The 17,222-nt window shown below is 52.5% G+C and overlaps 1 protein-coding gene across 1 annotated transcript in view; it reads right to left on the bottom strand.

Moving 5' to 3' along the window:
- Positions 1 to 17,222, bottom strand: part of PRKD1 (protein kinase D1) — a 723,569-nt gene that overhangs the window by 69,238 nt on the left and 637,109 nt on the right. Inside the window, exons 13-14 of the mRNA XM_078659419.1 lie at positions 13,207 to 13,313; positions 10,691 to 10,852 (exon numbers count right to left, since the gene is read on the bottom strand). Of these exons, the coding sequence (XP_078515545.1) occupies positions 10,691 to 10,852; positions 13,207 to 13,313 (269 nt within the window). The remainder of the gene's footprint in view (positions 1 to 10,690; positions 10,853 to 13,206; positions 13,314 to 17,222) is intronic.

Here is a 17,222-nt window from a genome sequence, read left to right as displayed (position 1 = left end):
CTCGCGTTGAGAAACTGCCCGTTTGCGTTGAGAAAGCTGCCGCTCGAGTAAAAATCTACTCGAGCGGCAGAACAGGAAAGCAGGGACCGCTTGCAATGTGCATGGTGCCTTTCGCAATGATTGCACAGTGCGGACAAGCGTCCGGCACTGTGCAATCACTGCAAACTGCATTCTCTATCGCAATCCGGAATTTTTTTGGGACTTTGCACGCAGGGTTATATATATGGAGAACCCAGAGATTACGGGTAAATATGGAGAATCCAGATATTACAGGTATATATGGAGAATTCTGATATTACAGGTATATGTGGAAAATCCTGATACTATGGGTATATATTGAAAATCCTGATATTACAGGTATATATGGAGAATCCTGATATTACAGAGAATATATGGGGAATAATCTGGCTGTTGCCAGCGTAATTACAAAACAGTAACCCAAATAATCCTAATAAGGAAGTAAGAGGCAGGTTATGTAGATTAAATAAGTGCGTGAAAGTGACGAACCCTGCTTACATGGCAGCTGGCTGTGACCTTTGAGGCGTGACCGGGGTGGGAGGATGCAGAACCCTGCTTACATGGCACCTATCATTGCCCTGTAGAACGAGATGGGGGGGGGGCAGTAACCATAAGAAGGACCTGAACCAATCCAGCACCCTTCCTTCTATACCCCAAACTCCTAACCGAGCCTTCCATCAGGATTGCAGGGTCAGCAGTGTCTAGATGTGATCCCATATATATGCGCCTGAACTGAGAGACTGCAGTGGCCAGGGCTGGACTGAGGACAGAAAGCAGTCATGACAATTTTATTTGACTGGTCCCCTCCCGGGCGGTGGGGGGTCATTGGGTGAGGGTGCAAGTGTGAAGCATTGCTGCTTAACTAAACCGGCCCCCACCACTCCAAAAAAAGCCCCCACCCTTCCAGCCTCCCAGGGAAATGTCATATGCCCACCATGGCCAGTCCGGCCCTGGCATTGGCACATCTCTGCCACACGGCTGAGGGAGGCAGCCGCACATATCTGAACACACACAACAGAACAGGTTAGAAACTACTTCAACACAGGGACATTTCTCAAAGCCGCTACGTTTCAACATATCATCTGACTAATTTGCACTTTTGAATTAAAATCTTGTAGATGCTGCAACGCTCTTTACCCCATCCAGCGATGGTGTTCTCCATGCACACCTGGCGGTGCATTTGAGTCTCACATGGTGAAAGAGGAAGGTAACAATGCACTCCTGCAACTCTACTAGCCGCTCTCCCAGGGAGGTGCCCTTGAGTCTCGGGTGGTGTAAAAGGAAGGTAGCAATGCACTCCTGCAACTCTACTAGCCGCTCTCCCAGGGAGGTGCCCTTGAGTCTCGCGTGGTGTAAAAGGAAGGTAGCAATGCACTCCTGCAACTCTACTAGCCGCTCCCCCAGGGAGGTGCCCTCGATTCTGACCTCCATCACTAGCACCTCTACTGGCCATTGTCCCAGGGTGGTGCCTTCGATTCTCAGCTGGGTCATTAGGAGTGTGGTCAAGCACTGGGTCAACCGGCCTCTCTTTGGCAGTTAACCCAGGGTGGCACCCTCAATCCTCACTGGGTCCCTAGGAAGGTGATGATGTGCTCAGAAATCCGGCCCACTACTGGCCAGATGCCACAGATGCCCTTAATTTTCTCCTGGGCCACCTGGAAAGTCATGATGCGCTCATACATCCCGCCTCTTTTCTGGGCAGACACCCCCGGGTGGTGCCCCTAATTCTTACCTGCGTTACAAGAAAGGTGGTGATGCGCTTGGGAAGCCTGCCTGTTGGACTTGGCCTTTTCCCCCAAAATTTTTCGCTTTTTGCCCCCCTAATTTAGGAATGTCCCCCCATGGTATTAAACCTGTATAGGCCATGAGTGGTGTGAGACACCTTGTTAAAAATGTAATGTCATGTAATGGTGTGAGCACTTGTAAATTTACCCCATTGTAAAATGCACCTGACTAAAATGTACTGTGTTTAAAATGGATGCCATGGCCATGGGTTTTGCCAATAAACTGCCTTAGGTCAGCAGTCTAGTTATTATTACCCAGCTACCCCTAGCTTTTGGAGGGAAAGCCTGGCACCCAGGGTGCTCAACCCTTCCCCTTGAACCAGTTTAGGCCAGCTTTGCCAACATTCTAGAAGGTTCTGGCACTGCCTGGGAGGAGGGTATAAGTAAGGGGGATGTGCCACCAGAGAGTCAGTCAGAGCTGGGACAAGAAAGAGAGGGGACCTGCTGCGAGGTGCTACCGCCACATGGGCCTGTGAGCTGGGCCCTGCACCCCTAAAAGCCCCCCCCCCTCTACTGTCCCCTGGGCCCCTGACAAGGGAGGGCCCCTACCCAGGTCACTGACGCTGTTTGGACCTGTGACCACGCCAGTGCTGTGTGGGAGAAGCGCCCAGGAGGTGAGGAGTGGGACTGTCTACCCCCTCTTGTGATGCTGTGGCCCTCTGGGAGCGCTGGGCTGTGAGGAGCCTACTGGGAAGTGCTGTAAACTGCTGCCTTGTCCCGAAGCGCTGGGAGTCCAAAGATTGTTGCCGCCTGTGAAGCGCTAATATTTGGAAATGCTGGGTCGTGAGGAGCTGCCCGGGGAGGATTGTGCCCCCGAGGGACTGTGACCTGTTAAAGCACTGTGCCCCATGACTGTTGCTGGCTGAAGTGCTGTGAGGCCCCCTTGAGCGCCAGGGCCCCGAAGCGCTGTGAAGCCCGGAGCACCATAATTGGCAAGGTGCCAACCTGTCACCGGAAGCGCTGTGCCTGGAAGCGCTGAAGCGCCGTGTGGCCTGAAGGAACTGTGAGGGGAATAGCGCCGGGGAGCCCACCCCTAGTTTTGGCACGCTTTCCGCCATATAATTAATTAATTAAAAAGGGAGCCTACCCCTTATTGTTGCCGTCGTCACCGCCGCGGCCCAGCGCCTCCAAGGAGACCCCCGCCGTGTTTGGCATCGTCGCGGCGGCCCCCGGTGCCAGGAGAGGGCCGCCGATGTGAGGAGAAGGCCGCGATACGCCTGAAGCTGGAGAGGCCGGCATCACATGGCTGGGGCGCCGGTGACATCGCCGACCGCGCCCCCAGCCCGCCGCGCACCGATTGGTTGGTGCTGCTGCGCCCCCGAGAGCCGCGTCCTGACTGGCTCCCAGGCCGAGACCAGCCCCAGCAGCAGGGAGTGGCCTCGCAGAGGCCGCGGTGGAAGTCCCGGGCCCAGTGAGGAAGAGGGGCCCGGGTGAAAACGAAGGAGGTGTTGCGGGGCTCCCGAAGCGAAGAGGGAGCCCCGGTGAAGAAGGAGAGCCACGCGGGGATTGGGCCCCCGGCGCGGCATGAGCCGAAGTCCCGCCCTGTGAGGACGGAAGTGGGGACAGCTGAGTATCCTCGCCGGAGGGCTTAGAGCAGCCCGAGAACCCCCATCGGCCAGCCCAGGCCCGGAGGGCCTGAGATTGCGAGGAGGCCTACCTGAGGACCCCCGGGTCCCTGAGAGAGAGGAGGGGCCCGGGGGAGGCCCGAAGCTAGCCGGAGGTGTTCCGCGGGGCTCCCGGAGTGAAGAGGGAGCCCCGGTTGTGTGGCATCGGCCTGAGTGAGGGCTTGCGGGCCCCGTGTGACCCGCGCCAGACGAAGGAGGTGCCCCGGGGCTCTCAGGTGTGGAGGAGAGCCCCGCGACTCGAGTGCTGTGCGGCAGGGGCCTCGAGGCACATTGTCAGTGCCTGGCCCCTACCGCAGAGGAGACCCCAGAGGACGCCTGCAGAACCTACCGAGCCCCGCAGGAGCCATCGAGGGGAGCGGGGTGAGTGGGGCTGAAGTTTAACTGTAGGTACTCCTAGTGCAGGGTGGGGATGCCTATGCCCCCCCTGGTTTTGCACCTAATGTAGGGGCCGGATGGTGCCCATGGAAAATGTGATACAGGCCTGGTTCCTATGTTGATGATGCCCATGCACTGCCTGATGTTTGTGTTGCAGGTTGGGGGCTAAGGAGTCATGTTCCCCAGGTTACCTTCGATGCCCAGTGTGTATACCTAAGGTTTTATTGAGTGCCAGGTGCCTACTTACCGGATGAAATGGTCATCTCCCTGGCCTAAGGTGATGAGACCGATATCTCATGTTGATGTGCCCTTTTCTTATAGGTGTCCTGCCCCTGTGCTGGCCTGACGTGTCATTCCAGGCCCCAGGTGATATCCCATTGCCGATTTATTGCAGGTGTTCCTATCTGTTGGGATTTACTGTGATGCCCTGAAGTTTTCCTTTACAGGGGTCGGGCTGGAGTTATAGTGCACAGTGTGTACTCATGCTGATGTTGTATTTTGCAATTACAGCCTATCACTAAGGATGAGAGCCTGAGTTGGCCCCGCCATATTGGCCCCAGGTTCACTGTCAAGTTAGTCACATTTTTATATTTCAGATGGACTTACAGACTCAGCCCTTACTTCCCATGTAAATAATCCCCCCTTGATACACTTGGCTCAGGTGCCAGTTGGCGCCGTGTTATGATACCACTGTTGATGCATTTTTGCCTTGCAGGTTGGAGATACTAAACTTCTTAATTTTCCAACTCAAACTGGTGTCCTGCCTCTTTTGTGGTGTGCCTTGTGTGTCGTCTGTGAGTACTGCGTTAGTGCTTCACATGTCCTTCGACGTTTGGCCCGCCCGCTTGGTCCGTGCTACCCCCTTGGAGATCTGGTATCCCCATTTCTTACATTGGTGGCAGCGGTGGGATAGGACTTGTGTTTGCGCAGTACCACAGAGGCCACGGGTTATACCACAAGTAGAGCTTTGAGAGTATTCATAGCCTTGTTGTGGGGATTATTGTTTGGCTGAATATTGTTTGCTACATTGCTTCCTCCTGAAAGTGTTTTGTGAAATTGTGTCCCCTTGTTCCACTGTGGGTGTGTCCCGGGAAACCTCACCACGAGGGGGTTGGTTTATGATGAGGTGGAACTGATGGAGTACACCGAACAGGAAGTGATAGACTTCCTCCTGGAGAGAGGGATACCCCCAGTAGGAAACACTAGGAGAAAGTTGTTTCTTTATGAGGCCCTCAAGAGGGGAGAGCCCTTAAAGATCGGTGGGGACCTGTCTGATTACCCCCCCCCCCCGAGTATTTAAAGGGTGGATTCAGTAGAAGCCAGTGGCAGGGCTCCCAATCCATATCCCTGGAGGGTAATTACCTGGATGGAGAGGAGGAAGAGTTTGGCAGGGCAGAGACGCCAGTAGCTGTTGAGGACACCGTAGATAGGGCGTCTCACACTTGGTCCTGTCCCGGGGGCACTGCCCCATCCCTTTCCCTGTCCCCAGAAGAGTGGGTATATAGGAGGGAAGAAAGGGAGCATCAGCTAGCGCTGGAGAAGCTCATATTTGAGCAGGCCATGGAGTTAGCGCAGCTGAGGATTCAGGAGCAGAGGCTAGAGACAGAAATGGTCCTATCCCAGGAGAGGATGACAGAGGCAGAGAGGGCCTTTGCCAGGGAGAGAGTAGCTCAGGTGGGTAGGTTGTCCCCTGAGAGCGGTTTTAAGAGCCTGGATACACCGGAGAGGGTGGGATCCAGTGGTGGCAGTGAGTGTAGGTCCAGTGCAAGGAGTCCCATTCCTGAAGCCCAGGAGACCGTGCCTGATTCCTAGGAAGAGGGGACGGGTTAGTGTTCAGGGGCAGGGGAAAACTGTCCCACCAGTCTTGGGGAGAGTTTGAGGAGGAGTATTGGACTGCATTAGAGGATTGGGTGGTGAGGAGAGCAGTGGAGGATTGGGAAGGGCTGTGCCATGCAGTCATCAGAAAGCATATGCTGAGGAGTTGTGTCCCAAGTCTGCATCACCATCTGTTGCAGCGTGGGTTCTCAGACCCCAGGGAACTTGCACGGGAGGCAGACCTCTGGGTAAGTGCCAGAGCGTCTGGGAAGACATTGGGGAGTGATCCTGAAAGGAGTGGTGCAGGGATCATCCGACCCAGCGTGGCGGGAGAGGTGAGGAAAAGCCTAGCTAGGTCCCAGGATAGTGAGCGGGTTGTAGTGCCTCACATCCCATCTATAGGAGGGAGTGACACGGGGAGGTGTCCCGAGGTGCCCCAACTTCAGTCACAGGGCCTGGAGAGTTCCATAAGGGGACCCCTGGTTGGGAGCCTAGGCTGTCCTGATGTGCCTTCTCGTGAAGGGAATCCCCTAGTGTCAGGAGAACCCGGAGCATCAGTAACCAGAGCTCCAGTGGTTGGGGGTCTGACCAGTCACAGGGTTTAGATCCTGGACTGGGGTTCCAGGTTCAGGGGTTGCCTGACCTGGAGGGAGGGGTACCTGTAATTAAGGTCCCTACCACTTTGACTCCCAGGGGTACTTCTCCGGGTAGGAGGGTGCGGAACTCTGGGAGGGGGTGCAGAGGGAGCAAGGTCTCTCCTCTGTCACCGGCTCAGCCAAAGGGCGCAGATCCCGGGTTGGGTGGCCAGGTTGAGGGTTTGCCGGACCTGGCGGGTGGGACATCTGTGTTCAGAGTCCCCCCAAATTTGACTCTCAGGCGTACTACTCCAGTTAGGAGGGTGCGGAACTCTGGGAGGGGGAGCAGGGGGAGGGAGGACTCGCCCCTGTCACCGGTTCAGCCTGAGGGTTTCGACTCCAGGTTGGGGAGAGAGTGGTTATGTGAGGGTGTCCCCAGGAGGAGGAGATGGCGGAACCCTAGGAGGAGATGCAGGGGGAGGAGAGCCTCGCCCCTGAGTTGGTCAGCTTGAGGGTGTGGACCCCAGGTGGGTGGACCAGTGGCAATTTGGAAAGAGGAGAGTGGTCCAAGAGTATTACAAGCCTGAGGCTAGAGCCTCCCACTCTAGGAAGGAACAAGGGCCAGAGATTTCTGGATGGCCTAGAGGCCAGTCCTGGCCACATCCCACTAGGGAACACCAATGGGGTGGTTTTGTTGGAGAAGGGAGGGTTGCGAGAGAGAACCATTGGGTTCCAGGGTGGAGAAGAGACTGCAGGTGCTCCTGTAGTTGCCGGCCTGCGTCCACCTTTTTCCGTCCCAAGCAGGGAAGCCCATCAAGGTATTGATCGGTCTACCCTGGCTTTTGGCTGGGGGGGAGTTGTGTTGGACTTGGCCTTTTCCCCCAAAATTTCTCGCTTTTTGCCCCCCTAATTTAGGAATGTCCCCCCATGGTATTAAACCTGTATAGGCCATGAGTGGTGTGAGACACCTTGTTAAAAATGTAATGTCATGTAATGGTGAGCACTTGTAAATTTACCCCCATTGTAAAATGCACCTGACTAAAATGTACTGTGTTTAAAATGGATGCCATGGCCATGGGTTTTGCCAATAAACTGCCTTAGGTCAGCAGTCTAGTTATTATTACCCAGCTACCCCTAGCTTTTGGAGGGAAAGCCTGGCACCCAGGGTGCTCAACCCCTCCCCTTGAACCAGTTTAGGCCAGCTTTGCCAACATTCTAGAAGGTTCTGGCACTGCCTGGGAGGAGGGTATAAGTAAGGGGGATGTGCCACCAGAGAGTCAGTCAGAGCTGGGACAAGAAAGAGAGGGGACCTGCTGCTAGGTGCTACCGCCACATGGGCCTGTGAGCTGAGCCCTGCACCCCTAAAAGCCCCCCCCCTCTACTGTCCCCTGGGCCCCTGACAAGGGAGGGCCCCTACCCAGGTCACTGACGCTGTTTGGACCTGTGACCACGCCAGCGCTGTGTGGGAGAAGCGCCCAGAAGGTGAGGAGTGGGACTGTCTACCCCCTCTTGTGAAGCTGTGGCCCTCTGGGAGCGCTGGGCTGTGAGGAGCCTACTGGGAAGTGCTGTAAACTGCTGCCTTGTCCCGAAGCGCTGGGAGTCCAAAGATTGTTGCCGCCTGTGAAGCGCTAATATTTGGAAATGCTGGGTCGTGAGGAGCTGCCCGGGGAGGATTGTGCCCCCGAGGGACTGTGACCTGTTAAAGCACTGTGCCCCATGACTGTTGCTGGCTGAAGTGCTGTGAGGCCCCCTTGAGCGCCAGGGCCCCGAAGCGCTGTGAAGTCCGGAGCACCATAATTGGCAAGGTGCCAACCTGTCACCGGAAGCGCTGTGCCTGGAAGCGGTGAAGCGCCGTGTGGCCTGAAGGAACTGTGAGGGGAATAGCGCCGGGGAGCCCACCCCTCGTTTTGGCGCGCTTTCCGCCATATAATTAATTAATTAAAAAGGGAGCCTACCCCTTATTGTTGCCGTCGTCCCGGTGCCGCCAAGGAGACCCTCGCCGTGTTCGGCATCGTCGCGGCGGCCCCGAGTGCCAGGAGAGGGCCGCCGATGTGAGGAGAAGGCCGCGATACGCCTGAAGCCGGAGAGGCCGGCATCACGTGGCTGGGGCGCCGGTGACGTCACCGACCGCGCCCCCAGCCCCCGCGCACCGATTGGTTGTTGCTGCTGCGCCCCCGAGAGCCGCGTCCTGACTGGCTCCCAGGCCGAGACCAGCCCCAGCAGCAGGGAGAGGCCTCGCGGAGGCCGCTGTGGAAGTCCCGGGCCCAGTGAGGAAGAGGGGCCCGGGTGAAAATAAAGGAGGTGTTGCGGGGCTCCCGAGGGGAAGAGGGAGCCCCGGTGAAGAAGGAGAGCCACGCGGGGATTGGGCCCCTGGCGCGGCATGAGCCGAAGTCCCGCCCTGTGAGGACGGAAGTGGGGACAGCCGAGTATCCTCGCCGGAGGGCTTAGAGCAGCCCGAGAACCCCCATCGGCCAGCCCAGGCCCGGAGGGCCTGAGATTGCGAGGAGGCCTACCTGAGGAGCCCCGGGTCCCTGAGAGATAGGAGAGGCCCGGGGGAGGCACGAAGCTAGCCGGAGGTGTTCCGCGGGGCTCCCGGAGTGAAGAGGGAGCCCCGGTTGTGTGGCATCGGCCTGAGTGAGGGCTTGCGGGCCCTGTGTGACCCGCGCCGGACGAAGGAGGTGCCCCGGGGCTCTCAGGTGTGGAGGAGAGTCGCGCGACTCGAGTGCTGTGCGGCAGGGGCCTCGAGGCACATTGTCGGTGCCTGGCCCCTACCGCAGAGGAGACCCCAGAGGACGCCTGCAGAACCTACCGAGCCCCGCAGGAGCCATCGAGGGGAGCGGGGTGAGTGGGGCTGAAGTTTAACTGTAGGTACTCCTAGTGCAGGGTGGGGATGCCTATGCCCCCCCTGGTTTTGCACCTAATGTAGGGGCCGGATGGTGCCCATGGAAAATGTGATACAGGCCTGGTTCCTATGTTGATGATGCCCATGCACTGCCTGATGTTTGTGTTGCAGGTTGGGGGCTAAGGAGTCATGTTCCCCAGGTTACCTTCGATGCCCAGTGTGTATACCTAAGGTTTTATTGAGTGCCAGGTGCCTACTTACCGGATGAAATGGTCATCTCCCTGGCCTAAGGTGATGAGACCGATATCTCATGTTGATGTGCCCTTTTCTTATAGGTGTCCTGCCCCTGTGCTGGCCTGACGTGTCATTCCAGGCCCCGGGTGATATCCCATTGCTGATTTATTGCAGGTGTTCCTGTCTGTTGGGATTTACTGTGATGCCCTGAAGTTTTCCTTTACAGGGGTCGGGCTGGAGTTATAGTGCACAGTGTGTACTCATGCTGATGTTGTGTTTTGCAATTACAGCCTATCACTAAGGATGAGAGCCTGAGTTGGCCCCGCCATATTGGCCCCAGGTTCACTGTCAAGTTAGTCACATTTTTATATTTCAGATGGACTTACAGACTCAGCCCTTACTTCCCATGTAAATAATCCCCCCTTGATACACTTGGCTCAGGTGCCAGTTGGCGCCGTGTTATGATACCACTGTTGATGCATTTTTGCCTTGCAGGTTGGAGATACTAAACTTCTTAATTTTCCAACTCAAACTGGTGTCCTGCCTCTTTTGTGGTGTGCCTTGTGTGTCGTCTGTGAGTACTGCGTGAGTGCTTCACATGTCCTTCGAAGTTTGGCCCGCCCACTTGGTCCGTGCTACCCCCTTGGAGATCTGGTAACCCCATTTCTTACACTGCCCCTCTTGTGGCCAGTCACCCCAGGATGGTGCCTTCAAGTTCCACCTGGGTCACCAGGCAGGTTGTGATGCCCCCTTGTGGCCCGTCACCCTAGAGTGGTTCCCTCAATTCTCACCTGGGTCACCAGGCAGGTGTTGATGCCCCTCTTGTGGCCAGTCGCCCCAGGATGGTGCCCTCAAGTCCCACCTGGGTCACCAGGCAGGTGGTGATGCCCCCTTGTGGCCGGTCACCCTAGAGTGATGCCCTCAATCCTCACCTGGGTCACCAGGCAGGTGGTGATGCCCCCTTGTGGCCGGTCACCCTAGAGTGATGCCCTCAATACTCACATGGGTCACCAGGCAGGTGGTGATACCCCCTTGTGGCCGGTCACCCTAGAGTGGTGCCCTCAATCCTCACCTGGGTCACCAGGCAGGTGGTGATGCCCACTTGTGGCCGGTCACCCTAAAGTGATGCCCTCAATACTCACATGGGTCACCAGGAAGGTGGTGATACCCCCTTGTGGTCGGTCACCCTAGAGTGGTGCCCTCAATTCTCACCTGGGTCACCAGGCAGGTGGTGATGCCCCCTTGTGGCCGGTCACCCTAGAGTGGTGCCCTCAATTCTCACCTGGGTCACCAGGAAGGTGGTGATGCCCCCTTGTGGCTAGTCACCCTAGAGTGGTGCCCTCAATTCTCACCTGGGTCACCAGGAAGGTGGTGATGCCCCCTTGTGACTGGTCACCATAGAGTGGTGCCCTCAATTCTCACCTGGGTCACCAGGAAGGTTGTGATGCGTTCGGGCAGCCGGCCCCTCTCGCTGGACAGGATCATCTCCAGCATGTCCCCGTGCAGCTTCTCCATCACTACGAAGACCCGCTCCATCGTCTCGAACATGCACTCCAGGTTCACTACGCCGCGGTGGTGCAGATTCTGTGGAGGAGAGCAAGGAGGTCAGAGGAGGGCTGCGTTACATCCTGAGGAGGCAGAGTCCCAAGGGTCACTGGTGCCCTGTGCTGAGGGCTGTGAAAGGTCTACATCAACACACAACAAGCAGATAATATAATTAACACTGATAGTAATAGAAGTAGCAATTATAGCAGTACTAGTAGTATCAGTAGTAATTATTACACATGTAATAGTGGTAGTACTAGCAGGAGTCATTGAAATAGTGGTGCTAGTGTTGGTAGTCGTCTCAGTAGTAGTTGCATTCTTAGTTGCAGTAGCAGGAGCATCAGAACTGCTTTAATTAGTAATCAGTCGTCACAGCAGCAGAAGCAGTCACAGTAGTACTGGAACTTGTAGTAATCAGAGCAGAGTTGGTTTTGTAGAATAGGTTCTAATGGAAGTAGTTACTATCAGGGCCAGCTTTAGGGAGGTGCGACAGGTGCCATCGCACCGGGCGCTGACTTCAGTAAAGACGCTGTGTGTGCAAGTATATTATGGTTTTAAAGCACCTGCTGCCACATTCCTTGCCAACCCACAATTTCCAGGCAACAATAAAAATGTCAAGATAACTCCGTTGATTAATGTTCTTCCCAGAGAGAGATCAAACGATTATCTAGTTGAAGTTTTGACTCACTGTAAGGTAGCGCAGAGGGTTAAAAATCCTGCTGCAAAGAACATGTACCATGCAGATCACAAAGTGCACATAATGTAAATAGGTCAGTGAGTTACTGCTTTTAAAAGAGACATCCTTTTATTACTTGCAATTTATAAGTTAAAATTCTAATATAGAACAGTGAGCTATTAACTTTCATCAAATAAGTGCATGCACACTGCAAAGCAAAGGATAGAATAATGTTGCAAAAGGGGTTCATTTGGGTAGAAATCGATTCATATTATTATAGAGAACGCATAACTATGGAGTTACGTTTTAAATTCTGAGTTTGTGCTTCTCCAGACCAAGGACTCAAACTATACTGTCACTCCTACACCTTGTAGCCCTCTGGCCTACGTAATATTTCTTATACATTGATTTACATAAGTATGATTGACTGTCTCTGTGAAATGTGTGAGATGCAAAGTGCTCTGACACCCTACACTGGTATAGTGGCGCTATATAAAAAAAAAATGCCCCTGAGAGAGAGAGAGAGAGTGGTTATGGAGGCTTGAGGGGCACAGTTAAATAGTGGTAGTGAGGGAATTAGTGGCTGAGGTGATCATTGAGAGGTGCCAACAAAAATTGCTGAACTGGGCACCACTAGCGCCAAAGCCAGCCCTGGTTGCTATAGTAGTGCTGCTATTAGGAGCAGGCGACTGATTGGAGCAACTGCGGCATCGATGGTAGTAGATGCATTCGCAGTGTATTCTTAGTAAAGTACTAGTGGTCACAGCAGTGGTACTAATAACAACAATACTATTATATTATACTGGTGCTTCCAACTGCTGAAGCTGCTTCGACTTCCTATGATGTGTCCGAATAGCGATGGCGCCCTGAGCTACTGATGGCATCTCTGACTGTCATTGGACCTTCAACTGCTGATGTTGCTTTGACCTCCTATGATGTGTCCTACTAACAATGGGGCTTTTAGCTACTGCTGGCAGCTCTGACTGTCAATGGACCTTCAACTGCTGATGCTGCCTGTGACTGCACACGTCTCATCCAACTGCTTATGTCACTGCTGATGTGACCCCGACAGCCAAAGTCGCGTATGACTTCCTATGCCACCTCTGAAGGTCCACACCACTGCTGACGTTGTCTCTGAAGGTTGGACCTGACTGAAGATATTGTTTCTGCCGCTGATGTCATTTCTGAATGCAGATGTTGCCTCTGATGGATGTTGCTTCACAGTGGCGACGTTTTTGCCTCTATGTGTTGGTATCGCCTGTGACTGCTAGTAATAATAACCCGGTATTTGTAAAGCACAAACTAATCACTCCTAAGGGTCTCAGGGCGCTGGGGGCCGTCGGGGAGATTAAGCGAGCTATTGCCCAGTGTCACAGGGTGCTGGGCTGAGCTGCCGCTGGGAATTGACCTGTGATCCCCATGGTCCGGAGTCAGCCACCCTGGCCGCTGTGCCACACCTCTCCCACTGCTGCTATCACTCTAAATGTTAAAACCATTGATGATGTCACTTCTGACGACCCATACTGCCACTAACTGCAGATGTCCCCTCAGATGGCAGATGTTGCATTTCACTGAGTGCCAATGTCATCTCTAACTGCTGATATTGCCTCTGACTACATCTTTGGATACTACTCTTCACCTCTGCACTTAACCAAGATGGCCGACAAACCATGAATTCCCACAACCCTTAGCCACCTCTCAAGCAGCAGACACATACCTGCAAGATGGCCACCTCGTTCCGCAGCTGACTCTCCTGCTTGGTCGGGAACCGAAGTTTGTCGATGATTTTAATGGCGACATCTCTTCCTGTCTTACGATGTTTCCCTAAAAGCAAAATATATGATTAAGCGTGTTTCACTGACACCGGTGAAAGCTCAGGAATAGAAAGTAGGACTGGGTGGAACGAGTGGAGTTTGACTTTGCGGAATTCTGCAGGGTTACAATAAAACTCCGCAAGATTCCACAAGTTTCACGAATGGCCGGATCTAGACACATTGCCCTGCTGGCACTGTGATTTAGCGCAGGGGAGCTCGTTCAAGGCAGAAAAATCAGCGCGAACAGCACCACGTGGCAAGCCAGTGGGCGCAGATTCCCAAGTTGATGTAGCCAACTTACTGTTTTCGAGTCGCAAGCAAGAAACATCCCTAACCAGCCTAGAGATCTTGAGCATGCAGCCCCAGTAACCAGCCTAGAGGTGGTTAGAATGCAGCTATGGTGACAACCCTAGAGGTGGTGAGAAGGCAGCCTTGGTGACTAGTTTGGAATCCGTGAATACTGTGAGATCTGTCACCCACGGAGGATCTTTCTGGTAGACACGTAGAAATGTCCTAATGGATTGTGGACGATGGGTTGGTCACAGAGGAGCCACGGGACACGAAGGAGTGTGTAAGACATGGACTAGTCTTGCGAAGGACACTGGAAGTAATCATCAGAGACAGAAATAGCCCCTCGGGTCCTGCTTCAATTGCAGCAGTGGGGTTCCAAAGAAGCAGGATCTACTTTTCACTTTTAGCACCGAGGCACACAGACTGACCATGACAACATTGTAAACATAAATCACTTACACCATGATAGCTTTGTGGACATCTTGAGAAGCAGTTCTGGGATTCTTGGCCCAGGAACACTTTTAAGAGACAGGAGGACACACCTTCCAAAGAAGCCGACAGAGGTAATGGCTGCCAATGACGTAGGACAGCTGCGCCCTCAGAAAGGTCACTGGACAGAGAAGTAGGACAGAGAACTGGCCAATGAGAACAGAGAAATCCAACTGAAAAACTGGCACCTTTGGAAAGGGGTCCATCTTTTTCCAACCTTCTGTGCAGAGCAGTAAGAGAGGTGCTCCTCGAGGCGAGAGCTCTTCCAGTGAGGCGCTCTATGGCTGACGCCTCTTTATCGACTGAACCTAAATTAGAAGCACTTGGGCTCCTAGGGTGACCCTCTATGCCATGGGTACTCACTAACATTTCCTCAGGGGCCGCAATGTGCAGTCTGTGGCATGCCCAAGGGCCGCACTAATGAAAACAATGGGAGGGTCGGGTGGTGATACACTCAGCGTAGGGGATTCTAAGCAGATGCACGGTGTGAACAACAAACCGAGCCTTCACATGACTTCTGTCTGCCACCTATGCTCTATTCTCAAACATCAAAATTAAAGTCAAAGCATTACCTTATAATGACAAACATGAGAGGGAAAGAGATACTCATATGGTGGCTGAATTGCAAAATGTGAAACCGGAAAACCTGGTATTAGTCCTGGCTTCCCCACTTGATGAAATTGTGTGACCCTAGGCAATTCGTTAATTTCACTTTGCCTCCTAATTCTTCATTAACACACTTGGGAGCCCCTTAAAATACTTATAAGAGTTCAGGAATAGGATATGTACGGTACAAAAACTTCTTGTCTTTTATTTAATAGACTTGGGGCCCGATGTAGGTAAATGGCATTTACCGATTCGTAAATACCAAATTTTACCGATTCGGTGTTTACAAATCGGTAAATGCTATGTGGGTATTTTTACCGAATCAATTACCGAATCGGGAATATTCGGTAATTACCGAATCGGTATTTACCGATTCGGTAATTGCCATTGACTCCTATGGGCCTTGAGGCCCATTGGAACCTATGGCAATTACCGAATCGGTAAATACCGATTCGGTAAAATTACCGAATTGACAAGGGGGACCCTGTTGCACCCCTAATTCAGGCTTGTGTGCCATGTGACACACCTACATGCCCTCAGGGCATGTAGGTGTGTCACATGGCACAGGTGTAGATGCACAGATGTGCATGTACACTGGAATTCGGTATTTACCATGCAATAGCATTACATGGTAAATAACGAATTCTTAGGGGCCTGTGGCACTGTTTCCAGTGCCACCTACATATAGATTTACCGATTCGGTAAATTTACCGAATCGGTATTTTACAGAATCGGTAAATTTACCGATTCTGTAAAATTTAGGCCCCCTACATCTCAATCACCAAATACCGGTAGGTAACGGCCGAAATCGTCCGTTACCGACCGGTATTTGGTGACCTACATCGGCCCCAAGTTGTTATTTAATTGACTGTTTCAATTAAATAACAACCAAGGCTACACACATGGTACACCTGGCAAATGACTTCTACCCTGGTTCACTAATGTCATTCTTTTCAGAATGGGGGGCAGCATGAAAGTTTCCAAGATCATGTTTGAAAACTATCACTACTAATAAATGCCTCTCAATGCAGTGACAATCTGATCTACTTATCTCTTCGATGCGTCGGACAGGCCGGGGGGGGGGGGGCCATCCATTCTGCGCACACGTGGAATTCTTCTGCACCGCAGGGGAATTCCAGCCACGTCGAAGCGGCTGAGGTAAAACTCTCATGCATGTTAATAAAATACACTTGTTTGCAGAGAGTTTAATACTAAAGGTGTCTTTAAAACTAAAGGTATTCTAAAGATACATTTTTCTAGGGCACTTTCTTTTCTTTTTAACTAATGTGTAAAACGTGTAAATAAAATATGCCCGTTTGTTTTGCAGCGTTCTGAATTTTCCTGCTCTGTTAAGTGAACAGCGGCCGCATGCGGCCCCCGCGCCATACTTTGTGTATCATTGCTCTATGCCAACATATAGCGGGCACGTGCTCGCCGGATGTATGCTACTATTTCAACCTCTATTATGTCGGAGTACCACTATCTCTAATAATATATTTTGCATTACCATTATGTTGTGCTTGTGAGCGCCTCTACATTGTGTGAGGCGCTTCTAAGCACGCTCTCTCAAACCCAGAGCAGGGCTTCAGGGAGCTGGAAGGTCTGCTCGACTTGTCATAGTTTGAAGTCAGTACCTTGGGCTATGTTGGGCGGAGTGTAGCCCCTCGTGAGCATATGTGTGTGTTTCTTTCACCTTGAGGGAGGCAGCGCTATAAGCCACGACCCTCGCGTTTCTGGGTGTGACATTAAAAGATTATCCCCCAGATTCATCAAAGTCCTGTTTTGCGAGTCCTTAATAGCGATTTTTAAGGAATCGCTATTAAAGACTCGCAAAACGGGATGCATGTAGAAATCGCAATATTTTTTGCGATTTCTACTGCTTCCTTATTTGCGATTCGCTAATTGCGAATCGCAAATAAGGAATGGCTTTCCCATTCATTCCTATGGGCCTAAAGGCGAATCGCAAATAAGGAAGCGATTTCAAGGGTGCCAGGGTGTCCAAAGAACACCCTGTAGCACCCCTGAAATGGTAATGTACACTGGTGTTGCGCACACACATGTCCAAAGGACATGTGTGTGTGTAACATACAACTAAAATGCGCCCCCAGATTGCGAATTCGCAATTTTAAAATGGTTCATGAATTGCATTTAAGGAATCTCAATTTGAGCTTGATGAATCTGGCTGTAAGTCTCGCTCCTTTCAAGTTACTACCGCTCACTCTGTAGATTGGAGGCTTGCAAGTCACGTGTCTGTCACGAGGCATACATACCTATTGAACTACAGAATCGTGCATTTCTTTTCTAGGACAGGTTGAAAGGCCTTGAAAACACCTCTGACGGCTTGTACTGTTAAACGAGGCCTTCACATAGAAAAAGCTTGCATATACATACGGACATATAAACATACATGCAGAACATTTTGAGATTCGAGCAAATTCGTTCCATTGGTCGCTGTGAGGCACATTCACCCAAGTTTAATGACACAGGATTGTTGGCAGGCACTTATGATAACACAACTTTATCAATAATACAC

The sequence above is a fragment of the Lissotriton helveticus genome, chromosome 9 (genome assembly GCF_964261635.1).
Source record: "Lissotriton helveticus chromosome 9, aLisHel1.1, whole genome shotgun sequence".
Lineage (NCBI taxonomy): Eukaryota > Metazoa > Chordata > Amphibia > Caudata > Salamandridae > Lissotriton > Lissotriton helveticus.
This window is presented reverse-complemented; position numbering and strand designations above follow the sequence as displayed.